A 22,626-nucleotide genomic window follows, 5' to 3' on the forward strand; every position below is an offset into this window, starting at 1 on the left:
AGCCTTCGGAACCCTTGTCCTAGAATAGTCAGCTTTATATGCTTGGACTGAAATAGCAGCTGTTATTGGGATATGGTCATTTGAACTAATAGTGCTTTCCCCCGTGTGGAGTCTTATCATAATTGCCAGTGAAGAGCCAGCACCTACTTCAAGAATAGACTTTTCCCTCCCGCCGACTGCATGGGAGAACCTGTATTTACCACAGCTGTGAGCACAAACAGAGGCGTGTAGGCACTGAAGGCAGCTGCCAGTTTGCAGGCTTCCGCGGCTGACAACAAATGGTGGTCAAACTCCTTGAGCAAGGCCTGTGGGAAAAATCATGGAAAGTGAAGCAGCAGTTACAGTTTCTCCTTCAGTAAATAAAGCCTGTGACAATCCATTGCTTTCCTTTCAAGATTCTGAGGGACTCCTTTTCATCACGAACCTGTCAGAACAGTGCTGAGAAAGCCTAAGTAGGTCTAAAGACCCAAGAGCATTGGGTGTCCCCTCTCATCCCACACCCCTATCCTGCATCCCTAGCCCAGAGAATCTAGCATGTACAACAGTTAGGCAAAGTACATCAGATGAGCCTCCTTGGAAGATGGAGACAGTTCCTTTTTTATGGAAACTGCAGACTTTGCATGCAGACTGATTAGTAATCCGTGTTGCTCTCGACAAAGGGCTCTTTATGGTTTCACACCAATGAGGATTCATCCATTTATTCTGGAAACATACACTAGGCACCACCATGGGTCAGACACAGTTCTAGACCAGAAGGGAAAGTGACTGTAAGCTTGCTGAGAGCTGATTTTTCTACTGGGCTGAAGAAATGACCAGTACAGTTATTTAAAAGAACAGTAATATTAGGCTAAGAACATGGAGCAAGTCTTCAATTATCTGATTTGCACAAAAAAATCCATTTTTTAGTGTGTGTTCACATATGTACAGTGCATGTGTGGATGGGTGTCATCCTCAGGTCTTGTCTGCCTTTTTTTTTTTTTTTTTTTTTTTTTTTTTTGAGATAAGTCTTTCATTGGGATCTGGAGTTCACAGATTAGCTACAATGGCTGACATGCAACTCCAAGTTCCTCCTATGTCTCCAGGGTTGGGATTACAAGGATATGCCATCATCCATAACCAGCTTTTATGTGGGTGTTGGGGACCAAACTCAGGTTCTCACACTCATATGGAAAACACTCTGCCAGCAGAGTCATGTCCCTAGGTCATCACCACAATATTTTATGTTTTAAACTTATTACCCTTTAATGACCAAGTTTAGATACTGAATTCTGTACACGTTGAAAGGAAATAAATAGGACCAAAAGTCACTTTGACGATATTCTCTCATTCTTTCGCTTCAAGATTTTCTTTCGGTGCCCTTTGTATATCTGATTCATCATGAGAGGCTGGGATGACCAAGATAAATAAGACCCACCAGAGCTGCTCCCATTAATCTAGGAGGGACTCGGTTCCCAACCCCCACTCTGCTGAGAAAGAGAGGATAACCAGTGTCAAGAACAGCACTAACAGGTGTTCAGGGGATGCCACTCAGAACCATGCTTTTGACAAGCAACAATTACCAAGTTAACATTTGGGTTCTTCTTAAACTTTTCATAATCCGTTTTGCTCATGGAAACAAAGATGTCTGCCAGTATGCCCAGTGATGTGGAAATGCCCTGTCAGGAAAACAAACAAATCAGACTGGAATTCTCTCATCTCATGGCCTACAGTCAATGGTTCCATACCACCAAGAACTATCTGCTTGCTATTACTCTGTGACTATGACGTTGGAGATACTTTTGAACTGAATATCACCAGGACTGAGAGAGCATCACATCCCAAGTCTTGAGGATGAATTGAAACATGGCTACTTTGAAGTTGGGCTCTACTGGGTCATCAGTGTTAATTTATCTAAATAATAGGCCTGAGCAATTGGCACAGGAAGACATATCATACTACTCTCTGTGTTGTAATAAAGGATAAATCAATGACAGATCTCTGGGAAATGGAGGGCTCAATTAATGAGGGGAAAGTCCCAAAATTATAGAGAATGAAACCACCAACATCAAAGCAAAGGTTGATTCTTAGTTTCCTAAATATGCTACTACATTAACGATTAAGGGAAGTTTCTCCTCACTAGACTCTTGGAAAATGGTTTTACACATAATATTGTGGCCATTTCAAGATTTGTCACAGAATCAAGTGAAGGCTATATAATGTGACAGGATACATACAGTGGACCAGAGACCTACATTTATAATTGGATGGTTAGAAATCATTACAGAAACCCATCATAGGTAGAGTCTAACCACAACACAGAAGGTTCCTAAATGTTCCCAGTCTTGTGCTTGTGTAGAATAAATGACATAGTGCAGACAGAATTGATAAATGGTGGAGTTAATTGTGCTATAGAAAGACAACTATCCAAAGACAAGCTGGGAGAGTAGACACTGCTTGTAGACACAAAACCTTCTTATCTGGCTGAGGCAGTGTCAAATATCCTATGACCGAGGCCCATATGAGTTCTGCTGCTTCATACCACATGCCTAAAAAAACGAAGGGAGAATAGGGATGGACTGTTAATATCTGTGTCTCATTGTACAGATAAATAAATAATAATAGTTTATACTTATAAATAATAAGTAAATAAGTAAGAAATTAGAAAACAAATACATTAGGAAGAGTCATTGGATCCCATTAGGAAAACTCAGGTTAGATTAGACTGACAAAGTCAACTGTCACCAAGAAACGAAGGATTATCATATTCTTGGTATCTGTCTTAATTAGAGTTACCATTGCTCTGACGAAACATCATGAACAAAGCAACTTGGCTACACTTCCACATCACAGTCCATCACCGAAGGAGGTCAGGACAGGAACCCAGGCAGGAACCCGAAGCCGGACACTGATGCAGAGGCCATGGAGGGTGTTGCTTACTGGCTTGCTCCTTATGGCTTGCTCAGTTCTTCTTACAGCACCTAGGATTGCCTGCTTGTGGGCAACACCACCCACAATGGGCTGGGCCCTCCCTCATCAATCGCTAATTCAGAAAAGGTGCTATAGGCTTGCCTACAACTTGATCTTATGGTGGCATTTTCTGTTAGGTGCCATAAGAACCTCACCCCAAGATGGTGATGGCCACCCAAGGGCCGAGTGATAAACAAGTCCTTATTAGGTATGAAGGCTGTGCTTCAAGGTGGCCTGATCTTACACAAGCGTCACGAGCCTATGGAGAGATGATACATGGCATGAGTTCATGGGCTCCTGGCAGGGTTTATAAGCTGTGCCCGGGAAGGGCTCGCGGGCTCGCCATCTTGACTACCAACTGCTAAGCATCCTGAGTAAACTGCTGTGAGAAGAACCGGTTGTTCCATGTCTTAATTCCTGCTGGTCAGGGTTGGCGCGACACAATTTTCTAAATTGAGACTCCCTCCTTCCAGATGACTCTAGCTTGTGTCTAGTTGGCATAAAACTAACTAGCACAGTATCTAACACATACACACACACACACACACACACACACACTCACACACACACACACACACACACTCACACACATACAATTTATAGTCATCCCCACTACAAGAGTAATATTTTCCATCTTTTATTAAATTTCAAATGCTTTGGTTTACCATTTAGTCTAATTAGGGCTTGAAACTGCTCAAAAATTTTTTTTGCAAGTATCCCAAGGAATAGATGAGTAACGAAAGTCAGTGAATAGGCACAATTCACAATTGTAAATTTCATTAACAAAACAGAAAATATATTTTCATTTATTAATCTTAACAATTATAGAAAAAAATTTTTTTTGAACATGAGATCTCACTATTGCCTAGGCTAGCCCCAACCTACTGGCCTCAAGCTCTTCTCTTTCCTCAGGCTACACAGCAGGCTACACAAGTGTGCACAGACATGCTCAGCTCAGCTCCTGGTATCCTAATGTTGTTTCCTTCTCAAGAGGATCACTAAGGAAGAGGGGATGTGATGGCTTTAGCCAGAGTTAATAAGAAAACTCCATAGTAAATTCTGGTAGCAGTCCTCTGCCATGAGCCCTGAGAGGGACGACGATTGATGTCAGTCAGTACCTAGCTTCTGCAGAATTTGTCCTCTGATCTGTATGCAGACCGACTGTACCAGGATCTTGTCACTGTCATTCCTATACAGCCAGGTCCCTGCAATCAAAAGGAATACATTGCCTGCAGTCAGTAAGGAAATGGCCTTAAGATAAACCCACTTTTCATAGATGTCTTCATTAACACACATGACTAAGATTTGAGAGACAGCTCCACTCACCATGACTTCACAGGAGCCAGCTTACATATGGCCTTCGGCTATCTTAGCAACAGTTTTCCACCCTAGGGCCTTCATCTGTTTCTCCTGCTTCAAGCACCTGTACTCTCCTCATCCCTACCTGGGATCCTCTTCTCTGGCTTCTTAAGAGTTCCTCTTCTTTCTCAGGTCCCAGATTCAGTGCTATTTGTCTCAAAGGTTCTGCAGGTTCCTAACCCCAGGCTACCTTACCCACAGTGTGACCCCACCATCTGTGTCTGTCTCGAAGACTGCAGGGCCAGTTCCAATTACACAACATTAGTCGGCATACTGAAGGTGATGACTGCACAGACTAAAATCTTAGGAAAAAATTCATTACGAATGTAGTGAGACTTGACAGGGAGAGTGGAGCTGACACTCAGGCTAGCCATTGGCTAAGCAAAAGGACCAGTGAGTGGCTTTGATTTTTTTTTTTTTTTTAATGGTGGTCATTGTGTGAGGTGGGTAAAGTTCTGAGAAGTTGAGCTGCAGTCTGTGGGCAAGTAGGTTAGGTTTTCAATTTTTGTTTTAGCATATATAATTCTGCAACTTAGGGAGTTTGTTATGACATCTTCCCACACTTAGATACTGTACTATGCGCTCTACTATCTGTTTTGTTCTGTTTTGTCAGCTGACCCAGCATGTGGCAAATGGATGGTAAGTGTCAATGGTAAAAAAACAGTTGGCTTTTAAGTGTTCTGCCACATGGCACAGTTCTCTCCCTCATTCTTGTGTGTGTATAGGGTGTGTATATGCAGTATGTGGGATGTGGGATGTGTGTTGTGTGATGAGTGTATGTATGGGTGACTGTGTAGGGAATGTGTGTATGTGTGTGTGTGTGTATGTATGTGGGGTGTTTGTGTTGTGTGAGGGGTTGTGTAGGGTATGTGTTTGTGTGTGTCCTCTTTGGGAAACACTCAGATTTAACATTTAAATCAATAACTACATCATATATAAAACTGAGAGTCCTGGTCTGGGCCCAAACACTGAGCAGATCCTGGACTGCAGCTCTGTCCCCAATCTCACAGAACCCAGTGGAAGCAGGACTCCCAGGAGCTCTAACCCGGGCTTTGTCTGGTGTGTATAGTGTAGAAGACAGAATACGAGGACACTGTGGCTTAGTGCTGGGGGCCACAAATGAAGGGATGTATCCATATCTCAGCCTGTCTTCCTTTTAGAGCTGACCACAAATTTCAAGAACCAAGAGCCACTGTATCTGAGCCCACTGAACTCAAAAAGTTCCCTTAAAGCTGTGTTCAATGTTTTTTTTTGGAAAAATGTGCCACTCAGAACTTGCAACGCTTACCAGTTGCTCCGCTGTTGCTTATCAGGCTGCTCAGGATGTACTCTGCCTTCAACAGTTTCCCTGAGAATAGGCAAGCACACAGCATGGCATTGGTTTCAAACATCCGCATACTTAATTATAGTTTCTGCTCTAGGATTGATGTGTCATTACAGGGACCCCGTCCTCTTTGGGAAACACTCAGATTTAACATTTAAATCAATGACTACATCATATATAAAACTGAGAGTCCTGGTCTGGGACCAAATACTGAGCAAATCCTGGGAGGCAGCTCTGCCCTCAATCTCACAGAACCCAGAGGAAGCAGGGCTCCCAGGGGCTCTAACCCGGGCAGTATCTTAGGTAAGGAGACAGCAACACCCGCCCCCAAATGGAGTAACTTGGACCCACTAGGACCCAGGAAATCATTCCTGGCCCAGAGCACTGGTTCCTTCCTGTCTGCACCTGAGCACTGAGCAGATCTTGGGCCCCAGCTCTAACCCCAGTAGTAACACCCACTCCACACAGTTCTGAATCAACCAAGATAATAGGAAAGACAGGTTCCAGTCAGGGACAGGGCAGGTAGCACTAAGGAGATACAGATGGCAAAAGGCAAGGGCAAGAACATAAGCATCAGTAACCCAGGGTACCTGGCATCATTAGAACCTAGTTCTCCCACACAAGAAAGTTCTGAATTCCCCATATCACTAGGAAAGCAGGATTCAGATTTAAAATCACTTCTAATGATGATGATAGAGGATTTTAAGAAGGACATAAATAACAATCTCAAAGAATTTGTGGAGAACACAGGTAAACAGGTAGAAGCCTTTAAAGAGGAAACACAAAAATCCCTTAAAGAATTACAAGAGAACACAACCAAACAGGTGAAGGAACTGAACAAAACCACCCAGGACATAAAAAATGGAAGTAAAAACAATAAAGAAATCCCAAAGGGAAACTACCCTGGAGATAGAAAACCTAGGAAAGAAATAAGGAGTCATAGACACAAGCATCACAAACAGAATACAAGAGATAGAAGAGAGAATCTCAGATGCAGAAGATACCATAGAAAATATTGACACAACTGTCAAAGAAACTGCAAAATGCAAAAAGGTATTAACACAAAACATTTAGAAAATCCGGGACACAATGAGAAGACCATACCTAAGGATAATAGGTATAGATGAGAGTGAAGATTCCTGACTTAAAGGGCCAATAAATATCTTCAACAAAATTATAGAAGAAAACTTCCCTAACCTAAGGAATGAGGTGCCCGTCAACATACAAGAAGCGTATAGAAAGCCAAATAGACTAGACCAGAGAAGAAATACCTCCTGTCACATAATAATCAAAACACCAAGTGCATAAAACAAAGAAAGAATATTAAATGCAGTAAGGGAAAAAGGCTAAGTAACATATAAAGGCAGACCTATCAGAATTACACCAGACTTCTCACCAGAGACTATAAAAGCTAGAAGATCCTGGACGGATGTCATACAGACCCTAAGAGAACATAAATGCCAGCCCAGGATATTATACCCAGCAAAACTCTCAATTACCATAGATGGAGAAACCAAGATATTCCATGACATAACCAAATTTACACAATATCTTTCCACAAGCCCAGCTAATGCAAAGGATAATAGCAGGAAAGCTCCAATACAAGGAGGGAAATTATACCCTAGAAAGAGCAAGAAAGTAATTCTCTTCCAACAAATCCAAAAGAAGATAGCCACACAAAGATAATTCCACCTCTAATAACAAAAATAACAGGAAGCAACAATCACTGTTCCTTAATATCTCTTAACATCAATGGACTCAATTCCCCAATTAAAAGGCATAGACTAATGGACTGGATATGTAAACAGGACCCAGCATTTTTCCGCATACAGGAAACCCACCTCAGTGACAAAGACAGACTCTACCTTAGAGTAAAAGGCTGGAAAACAAGTTTTCAAGCAAATGGTCCTAAGAAACAAGCTGGAGTAGCCATTCTAAAATCTCCATCCTGAGAACACAAAGGGAGGGACTCATGGCTCCACCTGTATAGGTAGTTGAGGGTGGCCTTGCCAGGCCTCAGTGGAAGTGGAGGGCCTTGGTGCCTGAAAGTTTGGATTCCCTAGTGTTGGGGAATTTTGAGAGCAGGGAGGCAGGAATGGGAGGATGGTGGGAGCACACCCTCATAGAAACTTTCAGAATTATATGGATTAGACATGAGAGAGGCAGGCTTCCAGAAGACTAGATTCCAGAATTCAAACAAAAAATTATCTTGATACTAAAATTTGTTTTGAGAATTGTATATTGCAGAATACACAGCCTTGGTGTATCTACTCATCAAGCAAGCTGAGCAGACCTGCTGGAACCTCTGGTGTCCTGGAATTCCAGCTGGATGCAGTGAAGACACAGTGTCAGAGGCTTATCAATTTACTCTTCCCCCTGCCCCTCTTCTAATATCTCAACGCCCATAATCAGCTTGAAGAAGTTAATGAAGAGTTGGCGCCCCTATTCCCTGGGCTTGGGGACTGAGGGTGTTAATATTGGGCTGTCTTTCTAGGGAAAAGTAATGGTTTTGTTGGAACAGGGAGGATTAGCTAGGATTTATTGCATAGCCATAACCTATTGGTAGTAATATGTGTAATTGTTATTAAGACGAAGTTATGATTTCTTAAATGGTACAAAATTTACTTTGATTTCAAATTTAAGGTTTTCATTGGTATGAGTTTCGTACTTGATATAAAAGTGAGATTAATATTGTTACTCTCATAGGCATTGTGCCTATATAACACATTTAGGAATACAAGGCTTAGACTCAGTCCTTCTTTAACTTTTCTAAGTGATTTGAGATGGTTAGCCTGTGAGTTAAGGGCCTATAGCAAACTCATAGCTCTGAGTTTATTGTTAGGGTGTTTTCTATATTTTATTTAGAAATAGCTGAGAGGAGTTAACAGACAACAGTCCAGATTGTCTTACATGGATAGTTGGTTTTCAGAATGTTAGAAGTCCACAGAATTGATGTTACAAACATTTCTGTATTAATGTTCATTTTGATTAGAGACCTGTCTGCTCCTGACAGCTTCCTGTCTTGGATTCTAAGAAGAAATTGTACATCTTTGGAGTTATTCCAGTTGTGGTGAGACAGCCACTAGGCAAGAATTACCTCTTTTCATCTACAGACAAATTACTGTCCAGAAAAGGACACAATTGCAGAATAGTTGACTGATTATATCTGCCTAGACAGAGTAATCAGCCCTTAATCACTAGGTCTGTCAGATGATCCTGGGCCAGAAGGCTGAAGATCAGATGCTCCAACATTTTGTAGTATAGGGACTGTCCAGGTGTTCAGCGGTCTCTATAAATTGGCTAAGTTTTAGAAGCTATGCTTAGTGCTTCCCATAATTTCAGTTAACTCGGTCATTCTGGATTTCTGATGGGGTTGAAGACTTATAGTCTCATAGCCAATTCTGGCTATTTACTTTGAGAGAAAAGATTTGAGAGGATGCTTTTCAGCTGACATTCATTCTAAAGCCAAGAAAAAAAAAGCCAGGTTCAGAACTAAATATTTTAGTTAGGAGAGATGACAGAGGTTCTGGTTAGTCAACAAAATGATGGACTGGTATTAGGTCTATCTTGTACCTTACTGTCACAAATTGGTATAGTTATGCTCTACTTGTATTTTGAGAGAAAAGTTTTATTTTAACAGGAAGGGTGATATGTAGAGGAGCTAAGGTGGGAGAAGTAAGAAGAGGAAGAGGAGGAGTAAGGAGAGGAGGAGTAAGGAGAGGAGGAGCTAGGAGAGGAGGAGCTAGGAGGAGAGAGAGAGAGAGAGAGAGAGAGAGAGAGAGAGAGAGAGAGAGAGAGAGAGAGAGAGAGAGATGAACATGAAGGCGGATGTTCACGTGTCTCTGCCAGTCAAAGATAGTTGATATATGTAGGGTGGGGTATTGGGTTACACTTCTGATTGTATGGGCATCTTGTTATTGAGCATTAGCAAACTTATAAAGCCCGTGATTAACCTTTAAAAAATGCATAAAAGCAAAAAGGAGAAGGGTTGGTAAGATAGGAGTTTTCTAGGGAGGGAAAATGAAGAAAGGGGATGGCATCTGAAATGTAAATCAAATATCCAATAAAAAATAAAAAAAAAGAAAAAACTGAGAAAGAAAAATGTGTTTCTAAAATTGGTAAACTGTGAAGTTATATAGTATCTGAAGAGGTAATCATACACACACACACACACACACACACACACACACACACACACACACAGGCAAGCACACTTTATCAATACAGAAATGCTGAATGGCAGAGGCAAGCCCTGGTCAAAGGTGGCATGTCTTCTCTGTGAAAGCTGTACCACAAAAGATTATAGCTGCCTGAGAACAGCACAATTTACATACAATATCCCTCCCTATCCTCCCGATTTGGAGTTATCTTTATTATTTTTTCAAATTATTTTGTTTGTTTTGGTTGCCTTATCCAAAAGGTGGCTGCTTTTCATAAGCAGGAACTCAGCAGCTTGTTCATTAATCACCGTATCCTTCCACCTGACCTGAAGCCCCACCCAGCCTGGACTCTCCCCTTGCTTTGTGCTAACACTCGAGTTCTCTCTTGTCTTTTTCATCTTGCTCTGTCACAGTTGCTGCTCTGTGGCTCTTGTGATCTCTAAGCCTAGCTTTCACATCTAGGTCATCAGACTCATAATTATTTGGGCCTGGAATGTCATTATTCCAAATGTCTCCAAGATTTTCCCTTCCCTCTTCCCTTCCTCTTACTCTTCCTTTGAATGTGACGGTCATAGAGCTAGAGGTTAAAACAGTGGTTCTCAGCTTTCTTAATGCTATGACCTGAATGTACTTCCTTATCACTGAAGAACTTAAATCTATGTATTGTGACTCTGCCACCATTTCAAACTCTAAAATTAGGCCAGGAATTACATACATCACATGCTATGCAAAACGTAAAATAGGCTTTCCATTTATGACTCTCTACATAAAATGTAAATGAACCAACAAAATTGTATTTATATAGTAATAATAATTACAGTTTCTCATGTTTTGGTGGCCCCAACCATAAAATCATTTTCATTGCTGCTCTATAACTAATTTTGCTACTGTTATAAATGTTATATAAATATCTGTATTTTCTGATGGTCGTAGGTGACCCACAGGCTGAGAACCACTGGGTTAAAATAACTTGTTGCTCTTGTAGATTTCAGGTCCCAGACCCATGCTGGGTGGCTCACAGTCTCTTGTAACTCCAGCTCTAGGGGTATGTGATGCCCAATTCTGACCTCTATGAGTACCTGCACTCATACACATATATTTAAAACAAACAAACAAAGAAACAAACAAGAAAAAAATATACTTCCAAATGTCATGTCTCCTACAGCTTTCTCTAATCACACAGACTGGTTGTGTCAGTTGTGTTTCTAAAGATTGCAGTGTTACCTTCCATCCATATTCCTCCGCCACTATCCAGATCAGAGTTCATTTTCTTTCTTCCTGACCATGATCTGGCCTTGTGACCTGTTTTAGCAGTAACACATGGTCTAATAGACACTGTGCAACTTACCTAGTTTGCACAGTAAAAGGTCCATCTTTCTGCGTTTAATTTTCTTCTTAGGAAAATCATCTTCTAAAATGTCTGCTTTGCCCACACTTTTAAATGATAGTTTTGCTGGTTATAAAATTCTAGGTTCAAGTTACTTTGTCTTAGATTTGTGTTGATTCCAATGCTTTCTGGAGTTGTTGTTGTTCTCCTTCTGACTATTTCTTATATTTTTGTTTGTTTTTTAAAATTTTTGTTGTTGATGTTTTCAGACAGGATTTTACTAAGTAGCACTGGCTGGCCTGGATCTCTGCATATAGACCAGGCTAGCTCAAACTCAGAAATCTGTTTGTCTCTGCCTCCTGAGTGTTGAGATTAAAGGTGTATGTGTCACCATGTCTGTGAAACATTTATTTCTAATTATGTTGAATGTGCATGTATGTTTGGGGAGGGTGGTGGGAGTGGCAGGGTATATGCATGTGAGGGCAGATGCCCACATAAGCCAGAAGGGGGCATCAGATACCCTGGCGCTAGAGTTACAGATGGTTTTGAGCCACCTAACATGGATGTTGGGACCTGAACCCAGGTCCTCTGCAAGAGCAGCATGCAGTTTTAACTATTGGGCCATTCTTCCAGCTCACTATGGGCTATTTCTGATATAATGCTTTTAGTCAAGTCTAATTATGTTTTTCATGTTAATGTTTTGGTTTTTCTTCCTATTTCCTTTAAGATTGTTTATTTTTTTGCAGTTTTACCACACCAGGTCCAGTTTTGTCTCACTTCTAGATCTACTTGATTCTTCTGTAAATCCTCTTATGCTTATGTATTATTTATTGTTTCTAATTCTCTTTTAGCTTTCAGATTTCTCCTTCACTTTTGCATCTCCTTACTCAATTCTCTGGATATTCTTTACGTTTAATGTTTGGTTCTATGTCTTCCCCTCCTGCTGTTAAAGCTGTTGCAGGAACACAGGAAATGAGGTCAGGGCCGGAGCATCTAGGGAACCTGCCCTAGGAAGTGCATCTTCCTTTCCATGCTGTTACCAGTTACAGAGCAAGGGGCACAGTGGGCACATGATGTCAGCTGGACCTGGCTCCCCCAGTGAGCAGCATCAGCCCCAGACCTTCAGAGGCAGAACTCTGATCTGATGTTACTTCATCACATCCCCAGAGTGTCACAGACATGTGGAAGTCACGTAGCACTGCTCCAGAGCTCCAGTAGCTGCTCCTTTTCATGAATGGATTAAAAGCAGACCGGAAGACTTGATTGTCAATTGCCCAGCAAGTGCATAACTTTTGAAACTTTATTTTTTAAAATACGTTTCCCTTTTACTTCACTTTTTTTTTGTCTTGCTATGACCTCAGTACTTTTCAGCAGTTGGGCATCCTTCTCAGCCATGAGATGCTAGAAGCCTGGTCCATCTGTGGGGAGAGCTTCTGGGCTCACCAGTTCTTTGGACCAGTAGCTCTCAACCTTAGTAATGCTGCAATTCTTTAATACAGCTCCTCATGTTATGGTGACCCTCAACCATAAAATTATTTTGTTGCTGCATCATAACTTTAATTTGCTACTTTTATGAATTGTAATGTAAACATTGATATGTAGAATATCTAATATATGACCCTATCTCCCACAGAAACCAGTGTTCCAGACACTGTTTTAATTAAATTTTTTATCCCATCGTTAGGGAGCAAATGAAACAAAAACCAACAGCACATGTGTGATATGCTTGCTTTTGAATTATTCTCCCCCTGTAACTAATGGCTGATAACTACATAGAACTGTAAATTCAGCAGCTATTTTTTGTTTGTTTGTGTGTTGATTTTGAGACAGGGTCTCATAGCCCAAACTGGCAATAAACAACCCTTTGATCTTCAAGTATATAGTATTACTGGCTGATCCAGTCAGTATGTATGCCTGATTTACTTAGTGTTTTTTTTCTTCTGCAGATTAATAAATTCATTTTCTGTCATTGTTACATCATACTCTTTTGAGCATACTAATTTTAAGACTGAGTCTCTTTATTCTGTATGTTTTCTTTCATTTCTGAATCTTGCTTTCTCTCTTTACTGTACATAGTATTGATCCCACACTTACTCCCTTCTTTCTTTCTTTCTTTCTTTCTTTCTTTCTTTCCTTTTCTTTTCTTTTCTTTCTTTCTTTTCTCCTTGTGAATTTTAATAGAAAGTTATCACTCACCAAGGATACTTTGCTGTGGGCTCTCATAAACTGGTGTGTGGCTGTTCTTCCACAGCACAGTTTATACTCATGGACCTCAGAAGTATGGACCTCATTCTTGATAATAATATATAATAATATTATATATTAATAAAAATAATAGTATAAAATAATAATAATAATAATAATAATAATAATTACTATTATTTTTATACTGGGTAGAGAGTTCTAACTTTCTGGTTCAGATAAGTTCAAACTTCTCTCTTGCATGCAGCACAGACTTGGGATTTTTATTTATTTTGCAAAGTTTGTGTGTGTTATCTCTAACACAGAGCTTGGGCAGAGAGCAGCCTTCCTTGTAACTTCTTCACAGTGTCTGGGAGCGCCACCATGTCTTCTTCTACAGCCTTAGGAATTCCACTTTTCTGCATCTGTTCTTTACCTGTGTGACTCAGGATCCAGCCTTTGCACAGGGATGCAAACCACAATCCCTTTCCTTAGGACCATGTTCCACACAAATGCCTTTGGATGTGTGTTGTGAGCCATAGTCCAAGGTTCTGACCCTGAGCGCCCACTCTATCGCCGGTACTTAAAAATCTTGACCTCACAGTTTGTACAAACAGTTTACATGTTTGTAATGGGGAAGGTTCTGCACTGGCTCAGCCCTCCATCTTTATGGAACCAGAAGTCTGTGACTTCCTTTGCCACTGTGGTTTGAAATGTTTGCTTCCTGACTCAGAGTGAGCTGAGCAGCAGGCCCAGGGAGTGTTTGCTTGTCTTCCTGACACCTGCTATTTTGATATCTAGAATACATTTTGGAATGTGTATGTGTGTGTGCGTGGGGGGGGGGGGATCAGGGCATAACATACAGAAAGAATAGAAAATTTAAAAACAATGAAAATGTAAAACCATAAAAAAGACAAAGCTGTGGACATATCTGCCTATCATTTGACCTCTGTTTTCATACCATATCACAGCAAATCTGTGTACACAAAGCATGAGGCATCACTCTCTTGCAAGGACAATGTGGTGGGAGCCTACATTAGAACTCTGCTGTTGCCTGTAGCATCGCCTGCCTGTCCCCCACAGCAAGCTCTTCACAGGCCACTGTCCTTGGATACCACCAGAAACCACGTTTATTGGTAGGTTCCACTCATGCACCAAACCCCATTAATGCCTTAGGGACATCTGAAAGTAGACATTTCCCCCACTGTTCAGCTTTCTATGAAGTTACTCTGGAAAAGTCAAGAATAAGACCCAAGCACACTTTCTATGCAGTTAGAACTTGCCAGAGTGGACATGAGCTTTCATGGTGCTTGGACAGACTCAGGGCTTTACCTATGCCAGGCAAGTGGCTCTGCACAGAGCTGTACCTTTGAAACAACAATCTCCACAGGCCCACTTTCTCCGGTGCTATCTTATCTCTGTCCCTTCTGCATCAGACAGTTGTCCCATTTAACTACTGCATAACTAAATATAGGTAGTTACTGCAGCTCCCTTTCAAAAGAAATGAAGCAAAGAAACTTTAGCCTCTAAAGATCAGAGTACTAAAATAATAGCAATAGCTGAGATTTAGAAAAAAAAAAGGGGTGGGGGTGGGGGTAGGGGGGATGGTCGTTTTCTAGAGGGGCGATTCAACTTCTGTTTTCATACTCTTCACTCCAATGTTTCTAAATTTGCAGATTATAAGTAATTCAAATAATTCCAGTCCTGTGTGGGAGCGGCCTGTCCCGCCCCCACACCCAGCCCCCACCCTACCCATACTCCCCTTCTACGTCTTAAGTTGGCCTGTCAGGCTCAGTTTTCATTTCATTCAAAGTGACAGGGGGAAAAAAAGATACTTTCAACCCTAATCAGGTACTGTACCGGTGTTCTCAATGATGAAAACCCCTCAAATTGCTTCAGTGGGCTGTCAGCTCCATTGTTGGCTTAGTCAAGTGGCCCTACAGAAAGGAGACAGGAGCGCCAAGAGAAAGGAGTCGATTTCTAATCTGCTTTTTAAAGGCTCTTGGTCAGAAGTATAGCAATTCAGATGCCCCTGTTTGAAAGCAGCGGGACAGATTTGTTAGCAGACAAAGGCTCCAATTAGTATTTTCCACACCCTTTCACAATTTTCTCTACTGCTTTTGGCTCTGAAACCCTTTACGCCAGGCCTTTGTGCCTGCCGAGAGGCGGGTGCAGGGGCAGCGCGGGCTGGGGAGGCAGAAGTGGCACCCGCCGGTGCCCGCAGGCGCCCGTGGGCGCCCGTAGAGGTCAAGTAGCCGGGAGCAAGCGGGCTGGGGACCAGCCGGCGCCAAGCGATGGAGCCCACCTGAGTTGACGGAGACCCGGGCTTGGCGGATGACCACCTGCGGGGCGATGGGCGTTGAGGGCTGCAGCTTGTGCAAGCCTTTGGCGACCTGCAGGAGTTTTCCCGAGACGTCGAGTCCATACAGGAACCGGTCCATCAAGAAGACAATAGCAGCGGCGGCAGCGCAGTCCTGGACAAGGATGGAGGCTCGCAAGGCCGCCTGGAGAAGCAGCCACAGGACAAAATGAACCAGACAACACCGCAGGCCCCCAAAGAAGGCCGCCCTGCTCCAAGCCTAGCCATCTAGGTACTTCTCATTAAAACAAGAACCAAGCCTGTAGCATATTTTAGTAAGCGATAAAATCCCAAGAAAGAAAATAATCAGGGAAAAGTTCAATTTGCTTGATAAAAGTCTTCATAGGATTTTCCTTCTATGTCTAAAACCATACCAGTGGGAAGTGCGTATTTCTTTTTAAATTAATATATATTATATATAATATATTATATTAAATTAATATATATGATATATATGTGTATATATTAATTTAATATATTATATATATATATACACACATATATATCATAGACTTAAAGTATACCATTTCTCAACTCCTTACCAGATTTCTTTCTGTTCTCCCCCGACTCGACACTCTCATTTCCCTTCTCGATGACAACGATTTAGGTAAGATCCCATCTAAGCTGGTGTGTGCCCCTTTTATGCATACATAGATATGAATTGATTCTTCATCTTGCCTGGATTTTTTTCCCTTTCTGTCTCTCATTAATGCGATCACTCATACCAGATGTACCATCCCTGGTCTTCTTAGTTTTAGGCATCATTGCCATAACAGTGGCAAAATTACAGTTACGAAGTAGCAATGAAAATAATTTTATGGTTGGGGGTCACCATGACATAAACTGTATCATCGAGAGCTTTTCACCCAGTTTGTAACACCTACTTTCATTTATTGGGTGTGCGCACACATACAGAGAGAGAGAGAGAGAGAGAGAGAGAGAGAAGAAGGGGGAGAGGGAGAGAGAGAGAGAGAGAGAGAGAGAGAGAGAGAGAGAGAGGGAGGGGGAGCGCGAGAGAGGGAGCGGGGGCGGGGCGGGGGGGGGAGGGGGAGAGAGAGAGAGAGAGAGAGAGAGAGAGAGAGAGAGAGAGAGAGGAGAGAGAGAATTTTATGTATGCATATACTGTGTTTTGATTGAATCCACCCCTCACCATCTTCCAACTTCTCCCCTCCCCACTCTTTCTTTGTGAGCTCTTCTTTTAAGCAGCCTCCTCCACTTAGAGTGCATGGGTGCATGGGTGCTGGACAAACCACTGGAGCATGGCCAGGGACCACATTCCGGAAGAAAAGGCTCTGTCCCCCAACAACCATCCATTGCCAATAGTTCCTCAGCTAGCGATGGAACTTTATGATCCACTTCCTCACCGGTGCATGCTGGGATTCTGGCTAGCCTGGTCACGTGCAGGTATTGTGTACAGAGTCACCGCTGCTGTGAGCTTATATGTGCAACAGCTCTGCCATGTCCAGCAAACACTGTTTGACTGCCTCTGGCTCCTACAATCCTTCTGAAGTGATCCCTGAGCTCGGTGGTATCTGCCCATTTTTAGGGCTGAGTACGTTGCCCTGGCGTTCATTCCAACTGACCTTTACTGCAGACTGAGGCTTTCCTAACAAAGACGGAATGACCCTGCACTGATTGGTCTGTGGCGGAGCTGGTACAACAGCCAAGAGTCTGGGCAGATCATACACGTATATTTGACATCCGCTGGTTTGGATTCCTGATCCCCTCTCCTACTTCAACTTCCCAAGTGTTTTGTTTACTGATATGTGGCGTCACACCCACCCTTATTACATATATTTTAATTAAGAGACAGTATATTAGCTCAAAAATTAAATTTGGTTTTTGTTGTCCTGTTAATATAGATCACAAATAAATGTGTATAGCAAAGGGAAAAACAATTGTGACTTGTAAGTGGAACATGAGAGAGAAGTGAAAACAAAGGCTGGGCTCAGTTGTTAGCATGCTTGCTTAGCTGGCACACACGAAGCCCTGGGTTTGAACCTCAGCACTGCATACACTGGATGTGGTAGCCAATGTTCAGTGTCACCTTTGGCTACATGGTAAGTTAGAGGTAGACATAGGCTAGAGATTCTCTTTTTTAGAAAAAAAAGGAAAGACAAAAAAAATTTAAAAGGTGTATTTCTATGGAAAACACTATCATCTGTTAGAGCAGTGTTTTGCAACCTGTGGGTCACGAGACCCCTTTGGGGAGTGGGCCAAACAATTCTTTCACGGGGGTCAACTGAGATCACCATAAAACACAGATTCATTATGATTCATGTGATAGTTTGTATATGCTTGGATCACGGAGTGGCACTATTAGAAGGTGTGGCCTTGTTGGAGTAGGTGTGTCACTTTGGGTGTGGGCTTTAAGACCGTCATCGTAGCTGCCTAGAAGTCAGTATTCTGTTAGCAGCCTCCAGATGAAGATGTAGAACTTACAGCTCCTGCACCATGCATGCCTGGATGCTGCCATGCTCCTGCCTTGGCGATAATGGACTGAAACTCTGAACCTGTAAGCCAGACCCAATTAAATGCTCTTTTTAAGAGTTGCTTTGGTCATGGTGTCTGTTCACAGCAGTAAAACCCTAACTAAGACAATTCATAACAGTGGCAAAATTACAGTTACGAAGTAACAATGAAAATAATTTTATGGTTGGGGGTCACCATGACATAAACTGCACGAAAGCAGCATTAGAAAGGCCGAGAGAATCACTATGTCAGTCTAAGTGAGGGCATCACCAGTTTCTGTGTGTTCTGAACGGAATTCACTCAGGACTTTTCTAGGCAGTGTTGCTCCCAGATGAAGCCTAGAAAGCACAGGAAGTGATTTCTGACCTCAACAAGCTACGCACTCAGCACTGCTAGCTTCACAACACTCTAAGTCTTAACCCTTGATGTACTAAACTAGGGAACAGGCAAGCACTAAGTAAATTCTGTGGACAATTTGTCCAGTTACAACAGCAGCCTCCAGCCCCCCAGGCAGATTCCATTATCAATCTCATTTACAAGAGGGAAACCTGGAGGCTCAAAGAAGTTATGTTTAGAAGCCCTGGGCCTAGCTTGAGTGAATACAAGAGCCTGAGCTTGAGTGAACACAAGAGAGCCAGGGTCAGATCAACCAAGCTCCTACTCCTTAGTATTAAGAAAGCTAGAGGAAGAGCCCCCAATCTCACAGAACCCAGAGGAAGCTAGCCTCCCAGGAGCTCTAACCCAGGTAGTATTTTAGGTAAGGAGAAAGCAATACCCACCCCAAACAGTGAGTAACTGGGACCCACTAGAACCCAGGAAGTCACTCCTGGCCTGGAGCAATGGTTCCTTCCTGTCTGCACCTGAGCACTGAGCAGATCTTGGGCCCCAGCTCTAACGCCAGTAGTAACACCCACTCTACACAGTTCTGATACAACCAAGATAACAGGAAAGACAGGTTCCAGTCAGGGACAGGGCAGGTAGCACTAGGGAGATTCAGATGGGGAAAGGAAAATACAAGAACATAAGCATCAGCAACCCAGGGTACTTGGCATCATTAGAACCTAGTTCTCCCACACAAGAAAGTTCTGAATTCCCCATATCCACTAGGAAAGCAGGATTCAGATTTAAAATCACTTCTAATGATGATGATAGAGGATTTTAAGAAGGACATAAATAACAATCTCAAAGAATTTGTGGAGAACACAGGTAAACAGGTAGCAGCCTTTAAAGAGGAAACACAAAAATCCCTTAAAGTATTACAAGAGAACATAACCAAACAGTTGAAGGAATTGAACAAAACCACCCAGGACATGAAAATGGAAGTAAAAACAATAAAGAAATCCCAAAGGGAGACTACCCTGGAGATAGAAAACCTAGGAAAGAAATAAGGAGTCATAGACACAAGCATCACAAACAGAATACAAGAGATAGAAGAGAGAATCTCAGATGCAGAAGATACCATAGAAAATATTGACACAACTGTCAAAGAAACTGCAAAATGCAAAAAGGTATTAACACAAAACATTCAGGAAATCCGGGACACAATGAGAAGACCATACCTAAGGATAATAGGTATAGATGAGAGTGAAGATTCCTGACTTAAAGGGCCAATAAATATCTTCAACAAAATTATAGAAGAAAACTTCCCTAACCTGAAGAATGAGGTGCCCATAAACATACAAGAAGCTTATAGAACGCCAAATAGACTAGACCAGAGAAGAAATACCTCCTGTCACATAATAGTCAAAACACCAAGTGCACAAAACAAAGAAAAAATATTGAATGCAGTAAGGGAAAAAGGCTAAGTAACATATAAAGGCAGACCTATCAGAATTACACCAGACTTCTCACCAGATACTATAAAAGCTAGAAGATGCTGGACAGATGTCATACAGACCCTAAGAGAACATAAATGCCAGCCAAGGCTACTATACCCAGAAAAACTCTCAATTACCATAGATGGAGAAACCAAGATATTCCATGACATAACCAAATTTACACAATATCTTTCCACAAGCCCAGCTAATGCAAAGGATAATAGCAGGAAAGCTCCAATACAAGGAGGGAAATTATACCCTAGAAAGAGCAAGAAAGTAATTCTCTTCTAACAAATCCAAAAGAAGATAGCCACACAAAGATAACTTCACCTCTAATAACAAAAATAACAGGAAGCAACAATCACTGTTCCTTAATATCTCTTAACATCAATGGACTCAATTCCCCAATTAAAAGGCATAGACTAATGGACTGGATATGTAAACAGGACCCAGCATTTTGCTGCATACAGGAAACCCACCTCAGTGACAAAGACAGACTCTACCTTAGAGTAAAAGGCTGGAAAACAAGTTTTCAAGCAAATGGTCCTAAGAAACAAGCTGGAGTAGCCATTCTAAAATCTCCATCCTGAGAACACAAAGGGAGGGACTCATGGCTCCACCTGTATAGGTAGTTGAGGGTGGCCTTGCCAGGCCTCAGTGGAAGTGGAGGGCCTTGGTGCCTGAAAGTTTGGATTCCCTAGTGTTGGGGAATTTTGAGAGCAGGGAGGCAGGAATGGGAGGATGGTGGGAGCACACCCTCATAGAAACTTTCAGAATTATATGGATTAGACATGAGAGAGGCAGGCCGCTAGAAGACTAGATTCCACAATTCAAACCAAAAGTTATCTTCATACTAAAATTTGTTTTGAGAATTGTATATTGCAGAATACACAGCCTTGGTGTATCTACTCAACAAGCAAGCTGAGCAGACCTGCTGGAACCTCTGGTGTCCTGGAATTCCAGCTGGATGCAGTGAAGACACAGTGTCAGAGGCTTATCAATTTACTCTCCCCCCACCCCCCGCCCCTCTTCTAACATCTCAACATCCATAATTAGCTTGAAGAAGTTAATGAAGAGTTGGCGCCCCTATTCCCTGGGCTTGGGGACTGAGGGTGTTAATATTGGGCTGTCTTTCTAGGGAAAAGTAATGGTTTTGTTGGAACAGGGAGGATTAGCTAGGATTTATTGCATAGCCATAACCTATTGGTAGTAATATGTGTAATTGTTATTAAGACGAAGTTATGATTTCTTAAATGGTACAAAATTTACTTTGATTTCAAATTTAAGGTTTTCATTGGTATGAGTTTCGTACTTGATATAAAAGTGAGATTAATATTGTTACTCTCATAGGCATTGTGCCTATATAACACATTTAGGAATACAAGGCTTAGACTCAGTCCTTCTTTAACTTTTCTAAGTGATTTGAGATGGTTAGCCTGTGAGTTAAGGGCCTATAGCAAACTCATAGCTCTGAGTTTATTGTTAGGGTGTTTTCTATATTTTATTTAGAAATAGCTGAGAGGAGTTAACAGACAACAGTCCAGATTGTCTTACATGGATAGTTGCTTTTCAAAATGTTAGAAGTCCACAGAATTGATGTTACAAACATTTCTGTATTAATGTTCATTTTGATTAGAGACCTGTCTGCTCCTGACAGCTTCCTGTCTTGGATTCTAAGAAGAAATTGTACATCTTTGGAGTTACTCCAGTTGTGGTGAGACAGCCACTAGGCAAGAATTACCTCTTTTCATCTACAGACAAATTACTGTCCAGAAAAGGACACAATTGCAGAATAGTTGACTGATTATATCTGCCTAGACAGAGTAATCAGCCCTTAATCACTAGGTCTGTCAGATGATCCTGGGCAGAAGGCTGAAGATCAGATGCTCCAACATTTTGTAGTATAGGGACTGTCCAGGTGTTCAGCGGTCTCTATAAATTGGCTAAGTTTTAGAAGCTATGCTTAGTGCTTCCCATAATTTCAGTTAACTCGGTCATTCTGGATTTCTGATGGGGTTGAAGACTTATAGTCTCATAGCCAATCCTGGCTATTTACTTTGAATGAAAAGATTTGAGAGGATGGTTTTCAGCTGACATTCATTCTAAGCCAAGAAAAAAGCCAGGTTCAGAACTAAGTCTTTTAGTTAGGAGAGATGACAGAGGTTCTGGTTAGTCAACAAAGTGATGGACTGGGTATTAGGTCTATCTTGTACCTTAGTGACACAAATTGGTATAGTTATGCTCTACTTGTATTTTGAGAGAAAAGTTTTATTTTAACAGGAAGGGTGATATGTAGGAGGAGCTAAGGTGGGAGGAGTAAGGAGAGGAAGAAGAGGAGTAAGGAGAGGAGGAGCTAAGTGACAAGAGAGAGAGGGAGGGGCTGGGGAACATGGTGGCCGATGTTCGAGTGTCTCAGCCACTCAAAGATCGTTGATATATCTAAGTTGGGTATTGGGTTACACTTCTGATTGTATGGGCATCTTGTTATTGAGCATTACCCAAGTTATAAAGCCTTTGATTAACATTAAAAAAATTGTATAAAAGCAAAAAGGAGAAGGGCGAATGGGATAGGGGTTCTCTAGGGAGGGAAAATGGGCAAAAGGGATGGCATCTGAAATGTAAACATAATAGCCAATAAATCAAATTTAATAAAAAGAAAAAAAGCTAGTGGAGGCTGAGAG

The 22,626-nt window shown here is 41.8% G+C and overlaps 1 protein-coding gene across 4 annotated transcripts in view; it reads right to left on the reverse strand.

Annotated features, from left to right (window-relative positions):
* Positions 1 to 22,626, reverse strand: part of Alpk1 (alpha kinase 1) — a 102,072-nt gene that overhangs the window by 11,198 nt on the left and 68,248 nt on the right. For 3 of the 4 annotated variants that reach the window (XM_076933242.1, XM_076933241.1, XM_034501260.2), the window contains 6 exons: positions 15,603 to 15,801; positions 5,594 to 5,653; positions 4,065 to 4,151; positions 2,449 to 2,525; positions 1,560 to 1,655; positions 201 to 305 (listed from right to left, as the gene is read on the reverse strand). In XM_076933242.1, the coding sequence (XP_076789357.1) occupies positions 201 to 305; positions 1,560 to 1,655; positions 2,449 to 2,525; positions 4,065 to 4,151; positions 5,594 to 5,653; positions 15,603 to 15,801 (624 nt within the window). Of the gene's footprint in view, positions 1 to 200; positions 306 to 1,559; positions 1,656 to 2,448; positions 2,526 to 4,064; positions 4,152 to 5,593; positions 5,654 to 15,157; positions 15,204 to 15,602; positions 15,802 to 22,626 lie in introns of those variants that run through there. The other variant, XM_076933243.1, reaches the window with a different exon arrangement.

The sequence above is a fragment of the Arvicanthis niloticus genome, chromosome 4, assembly GCF_011762505.2.
Source record: "Arvicanthis niloticus isolate mArvNil1 chromosome 4, mArvNil1.pat.X, whole genome shotgun sequence".
Lineage (NCBI taxonomy): Eukaryota > Metazoa > Chordata > Mammalia > Rodentia > Muridae > Arvicanthis > Arvicanthis niloticus.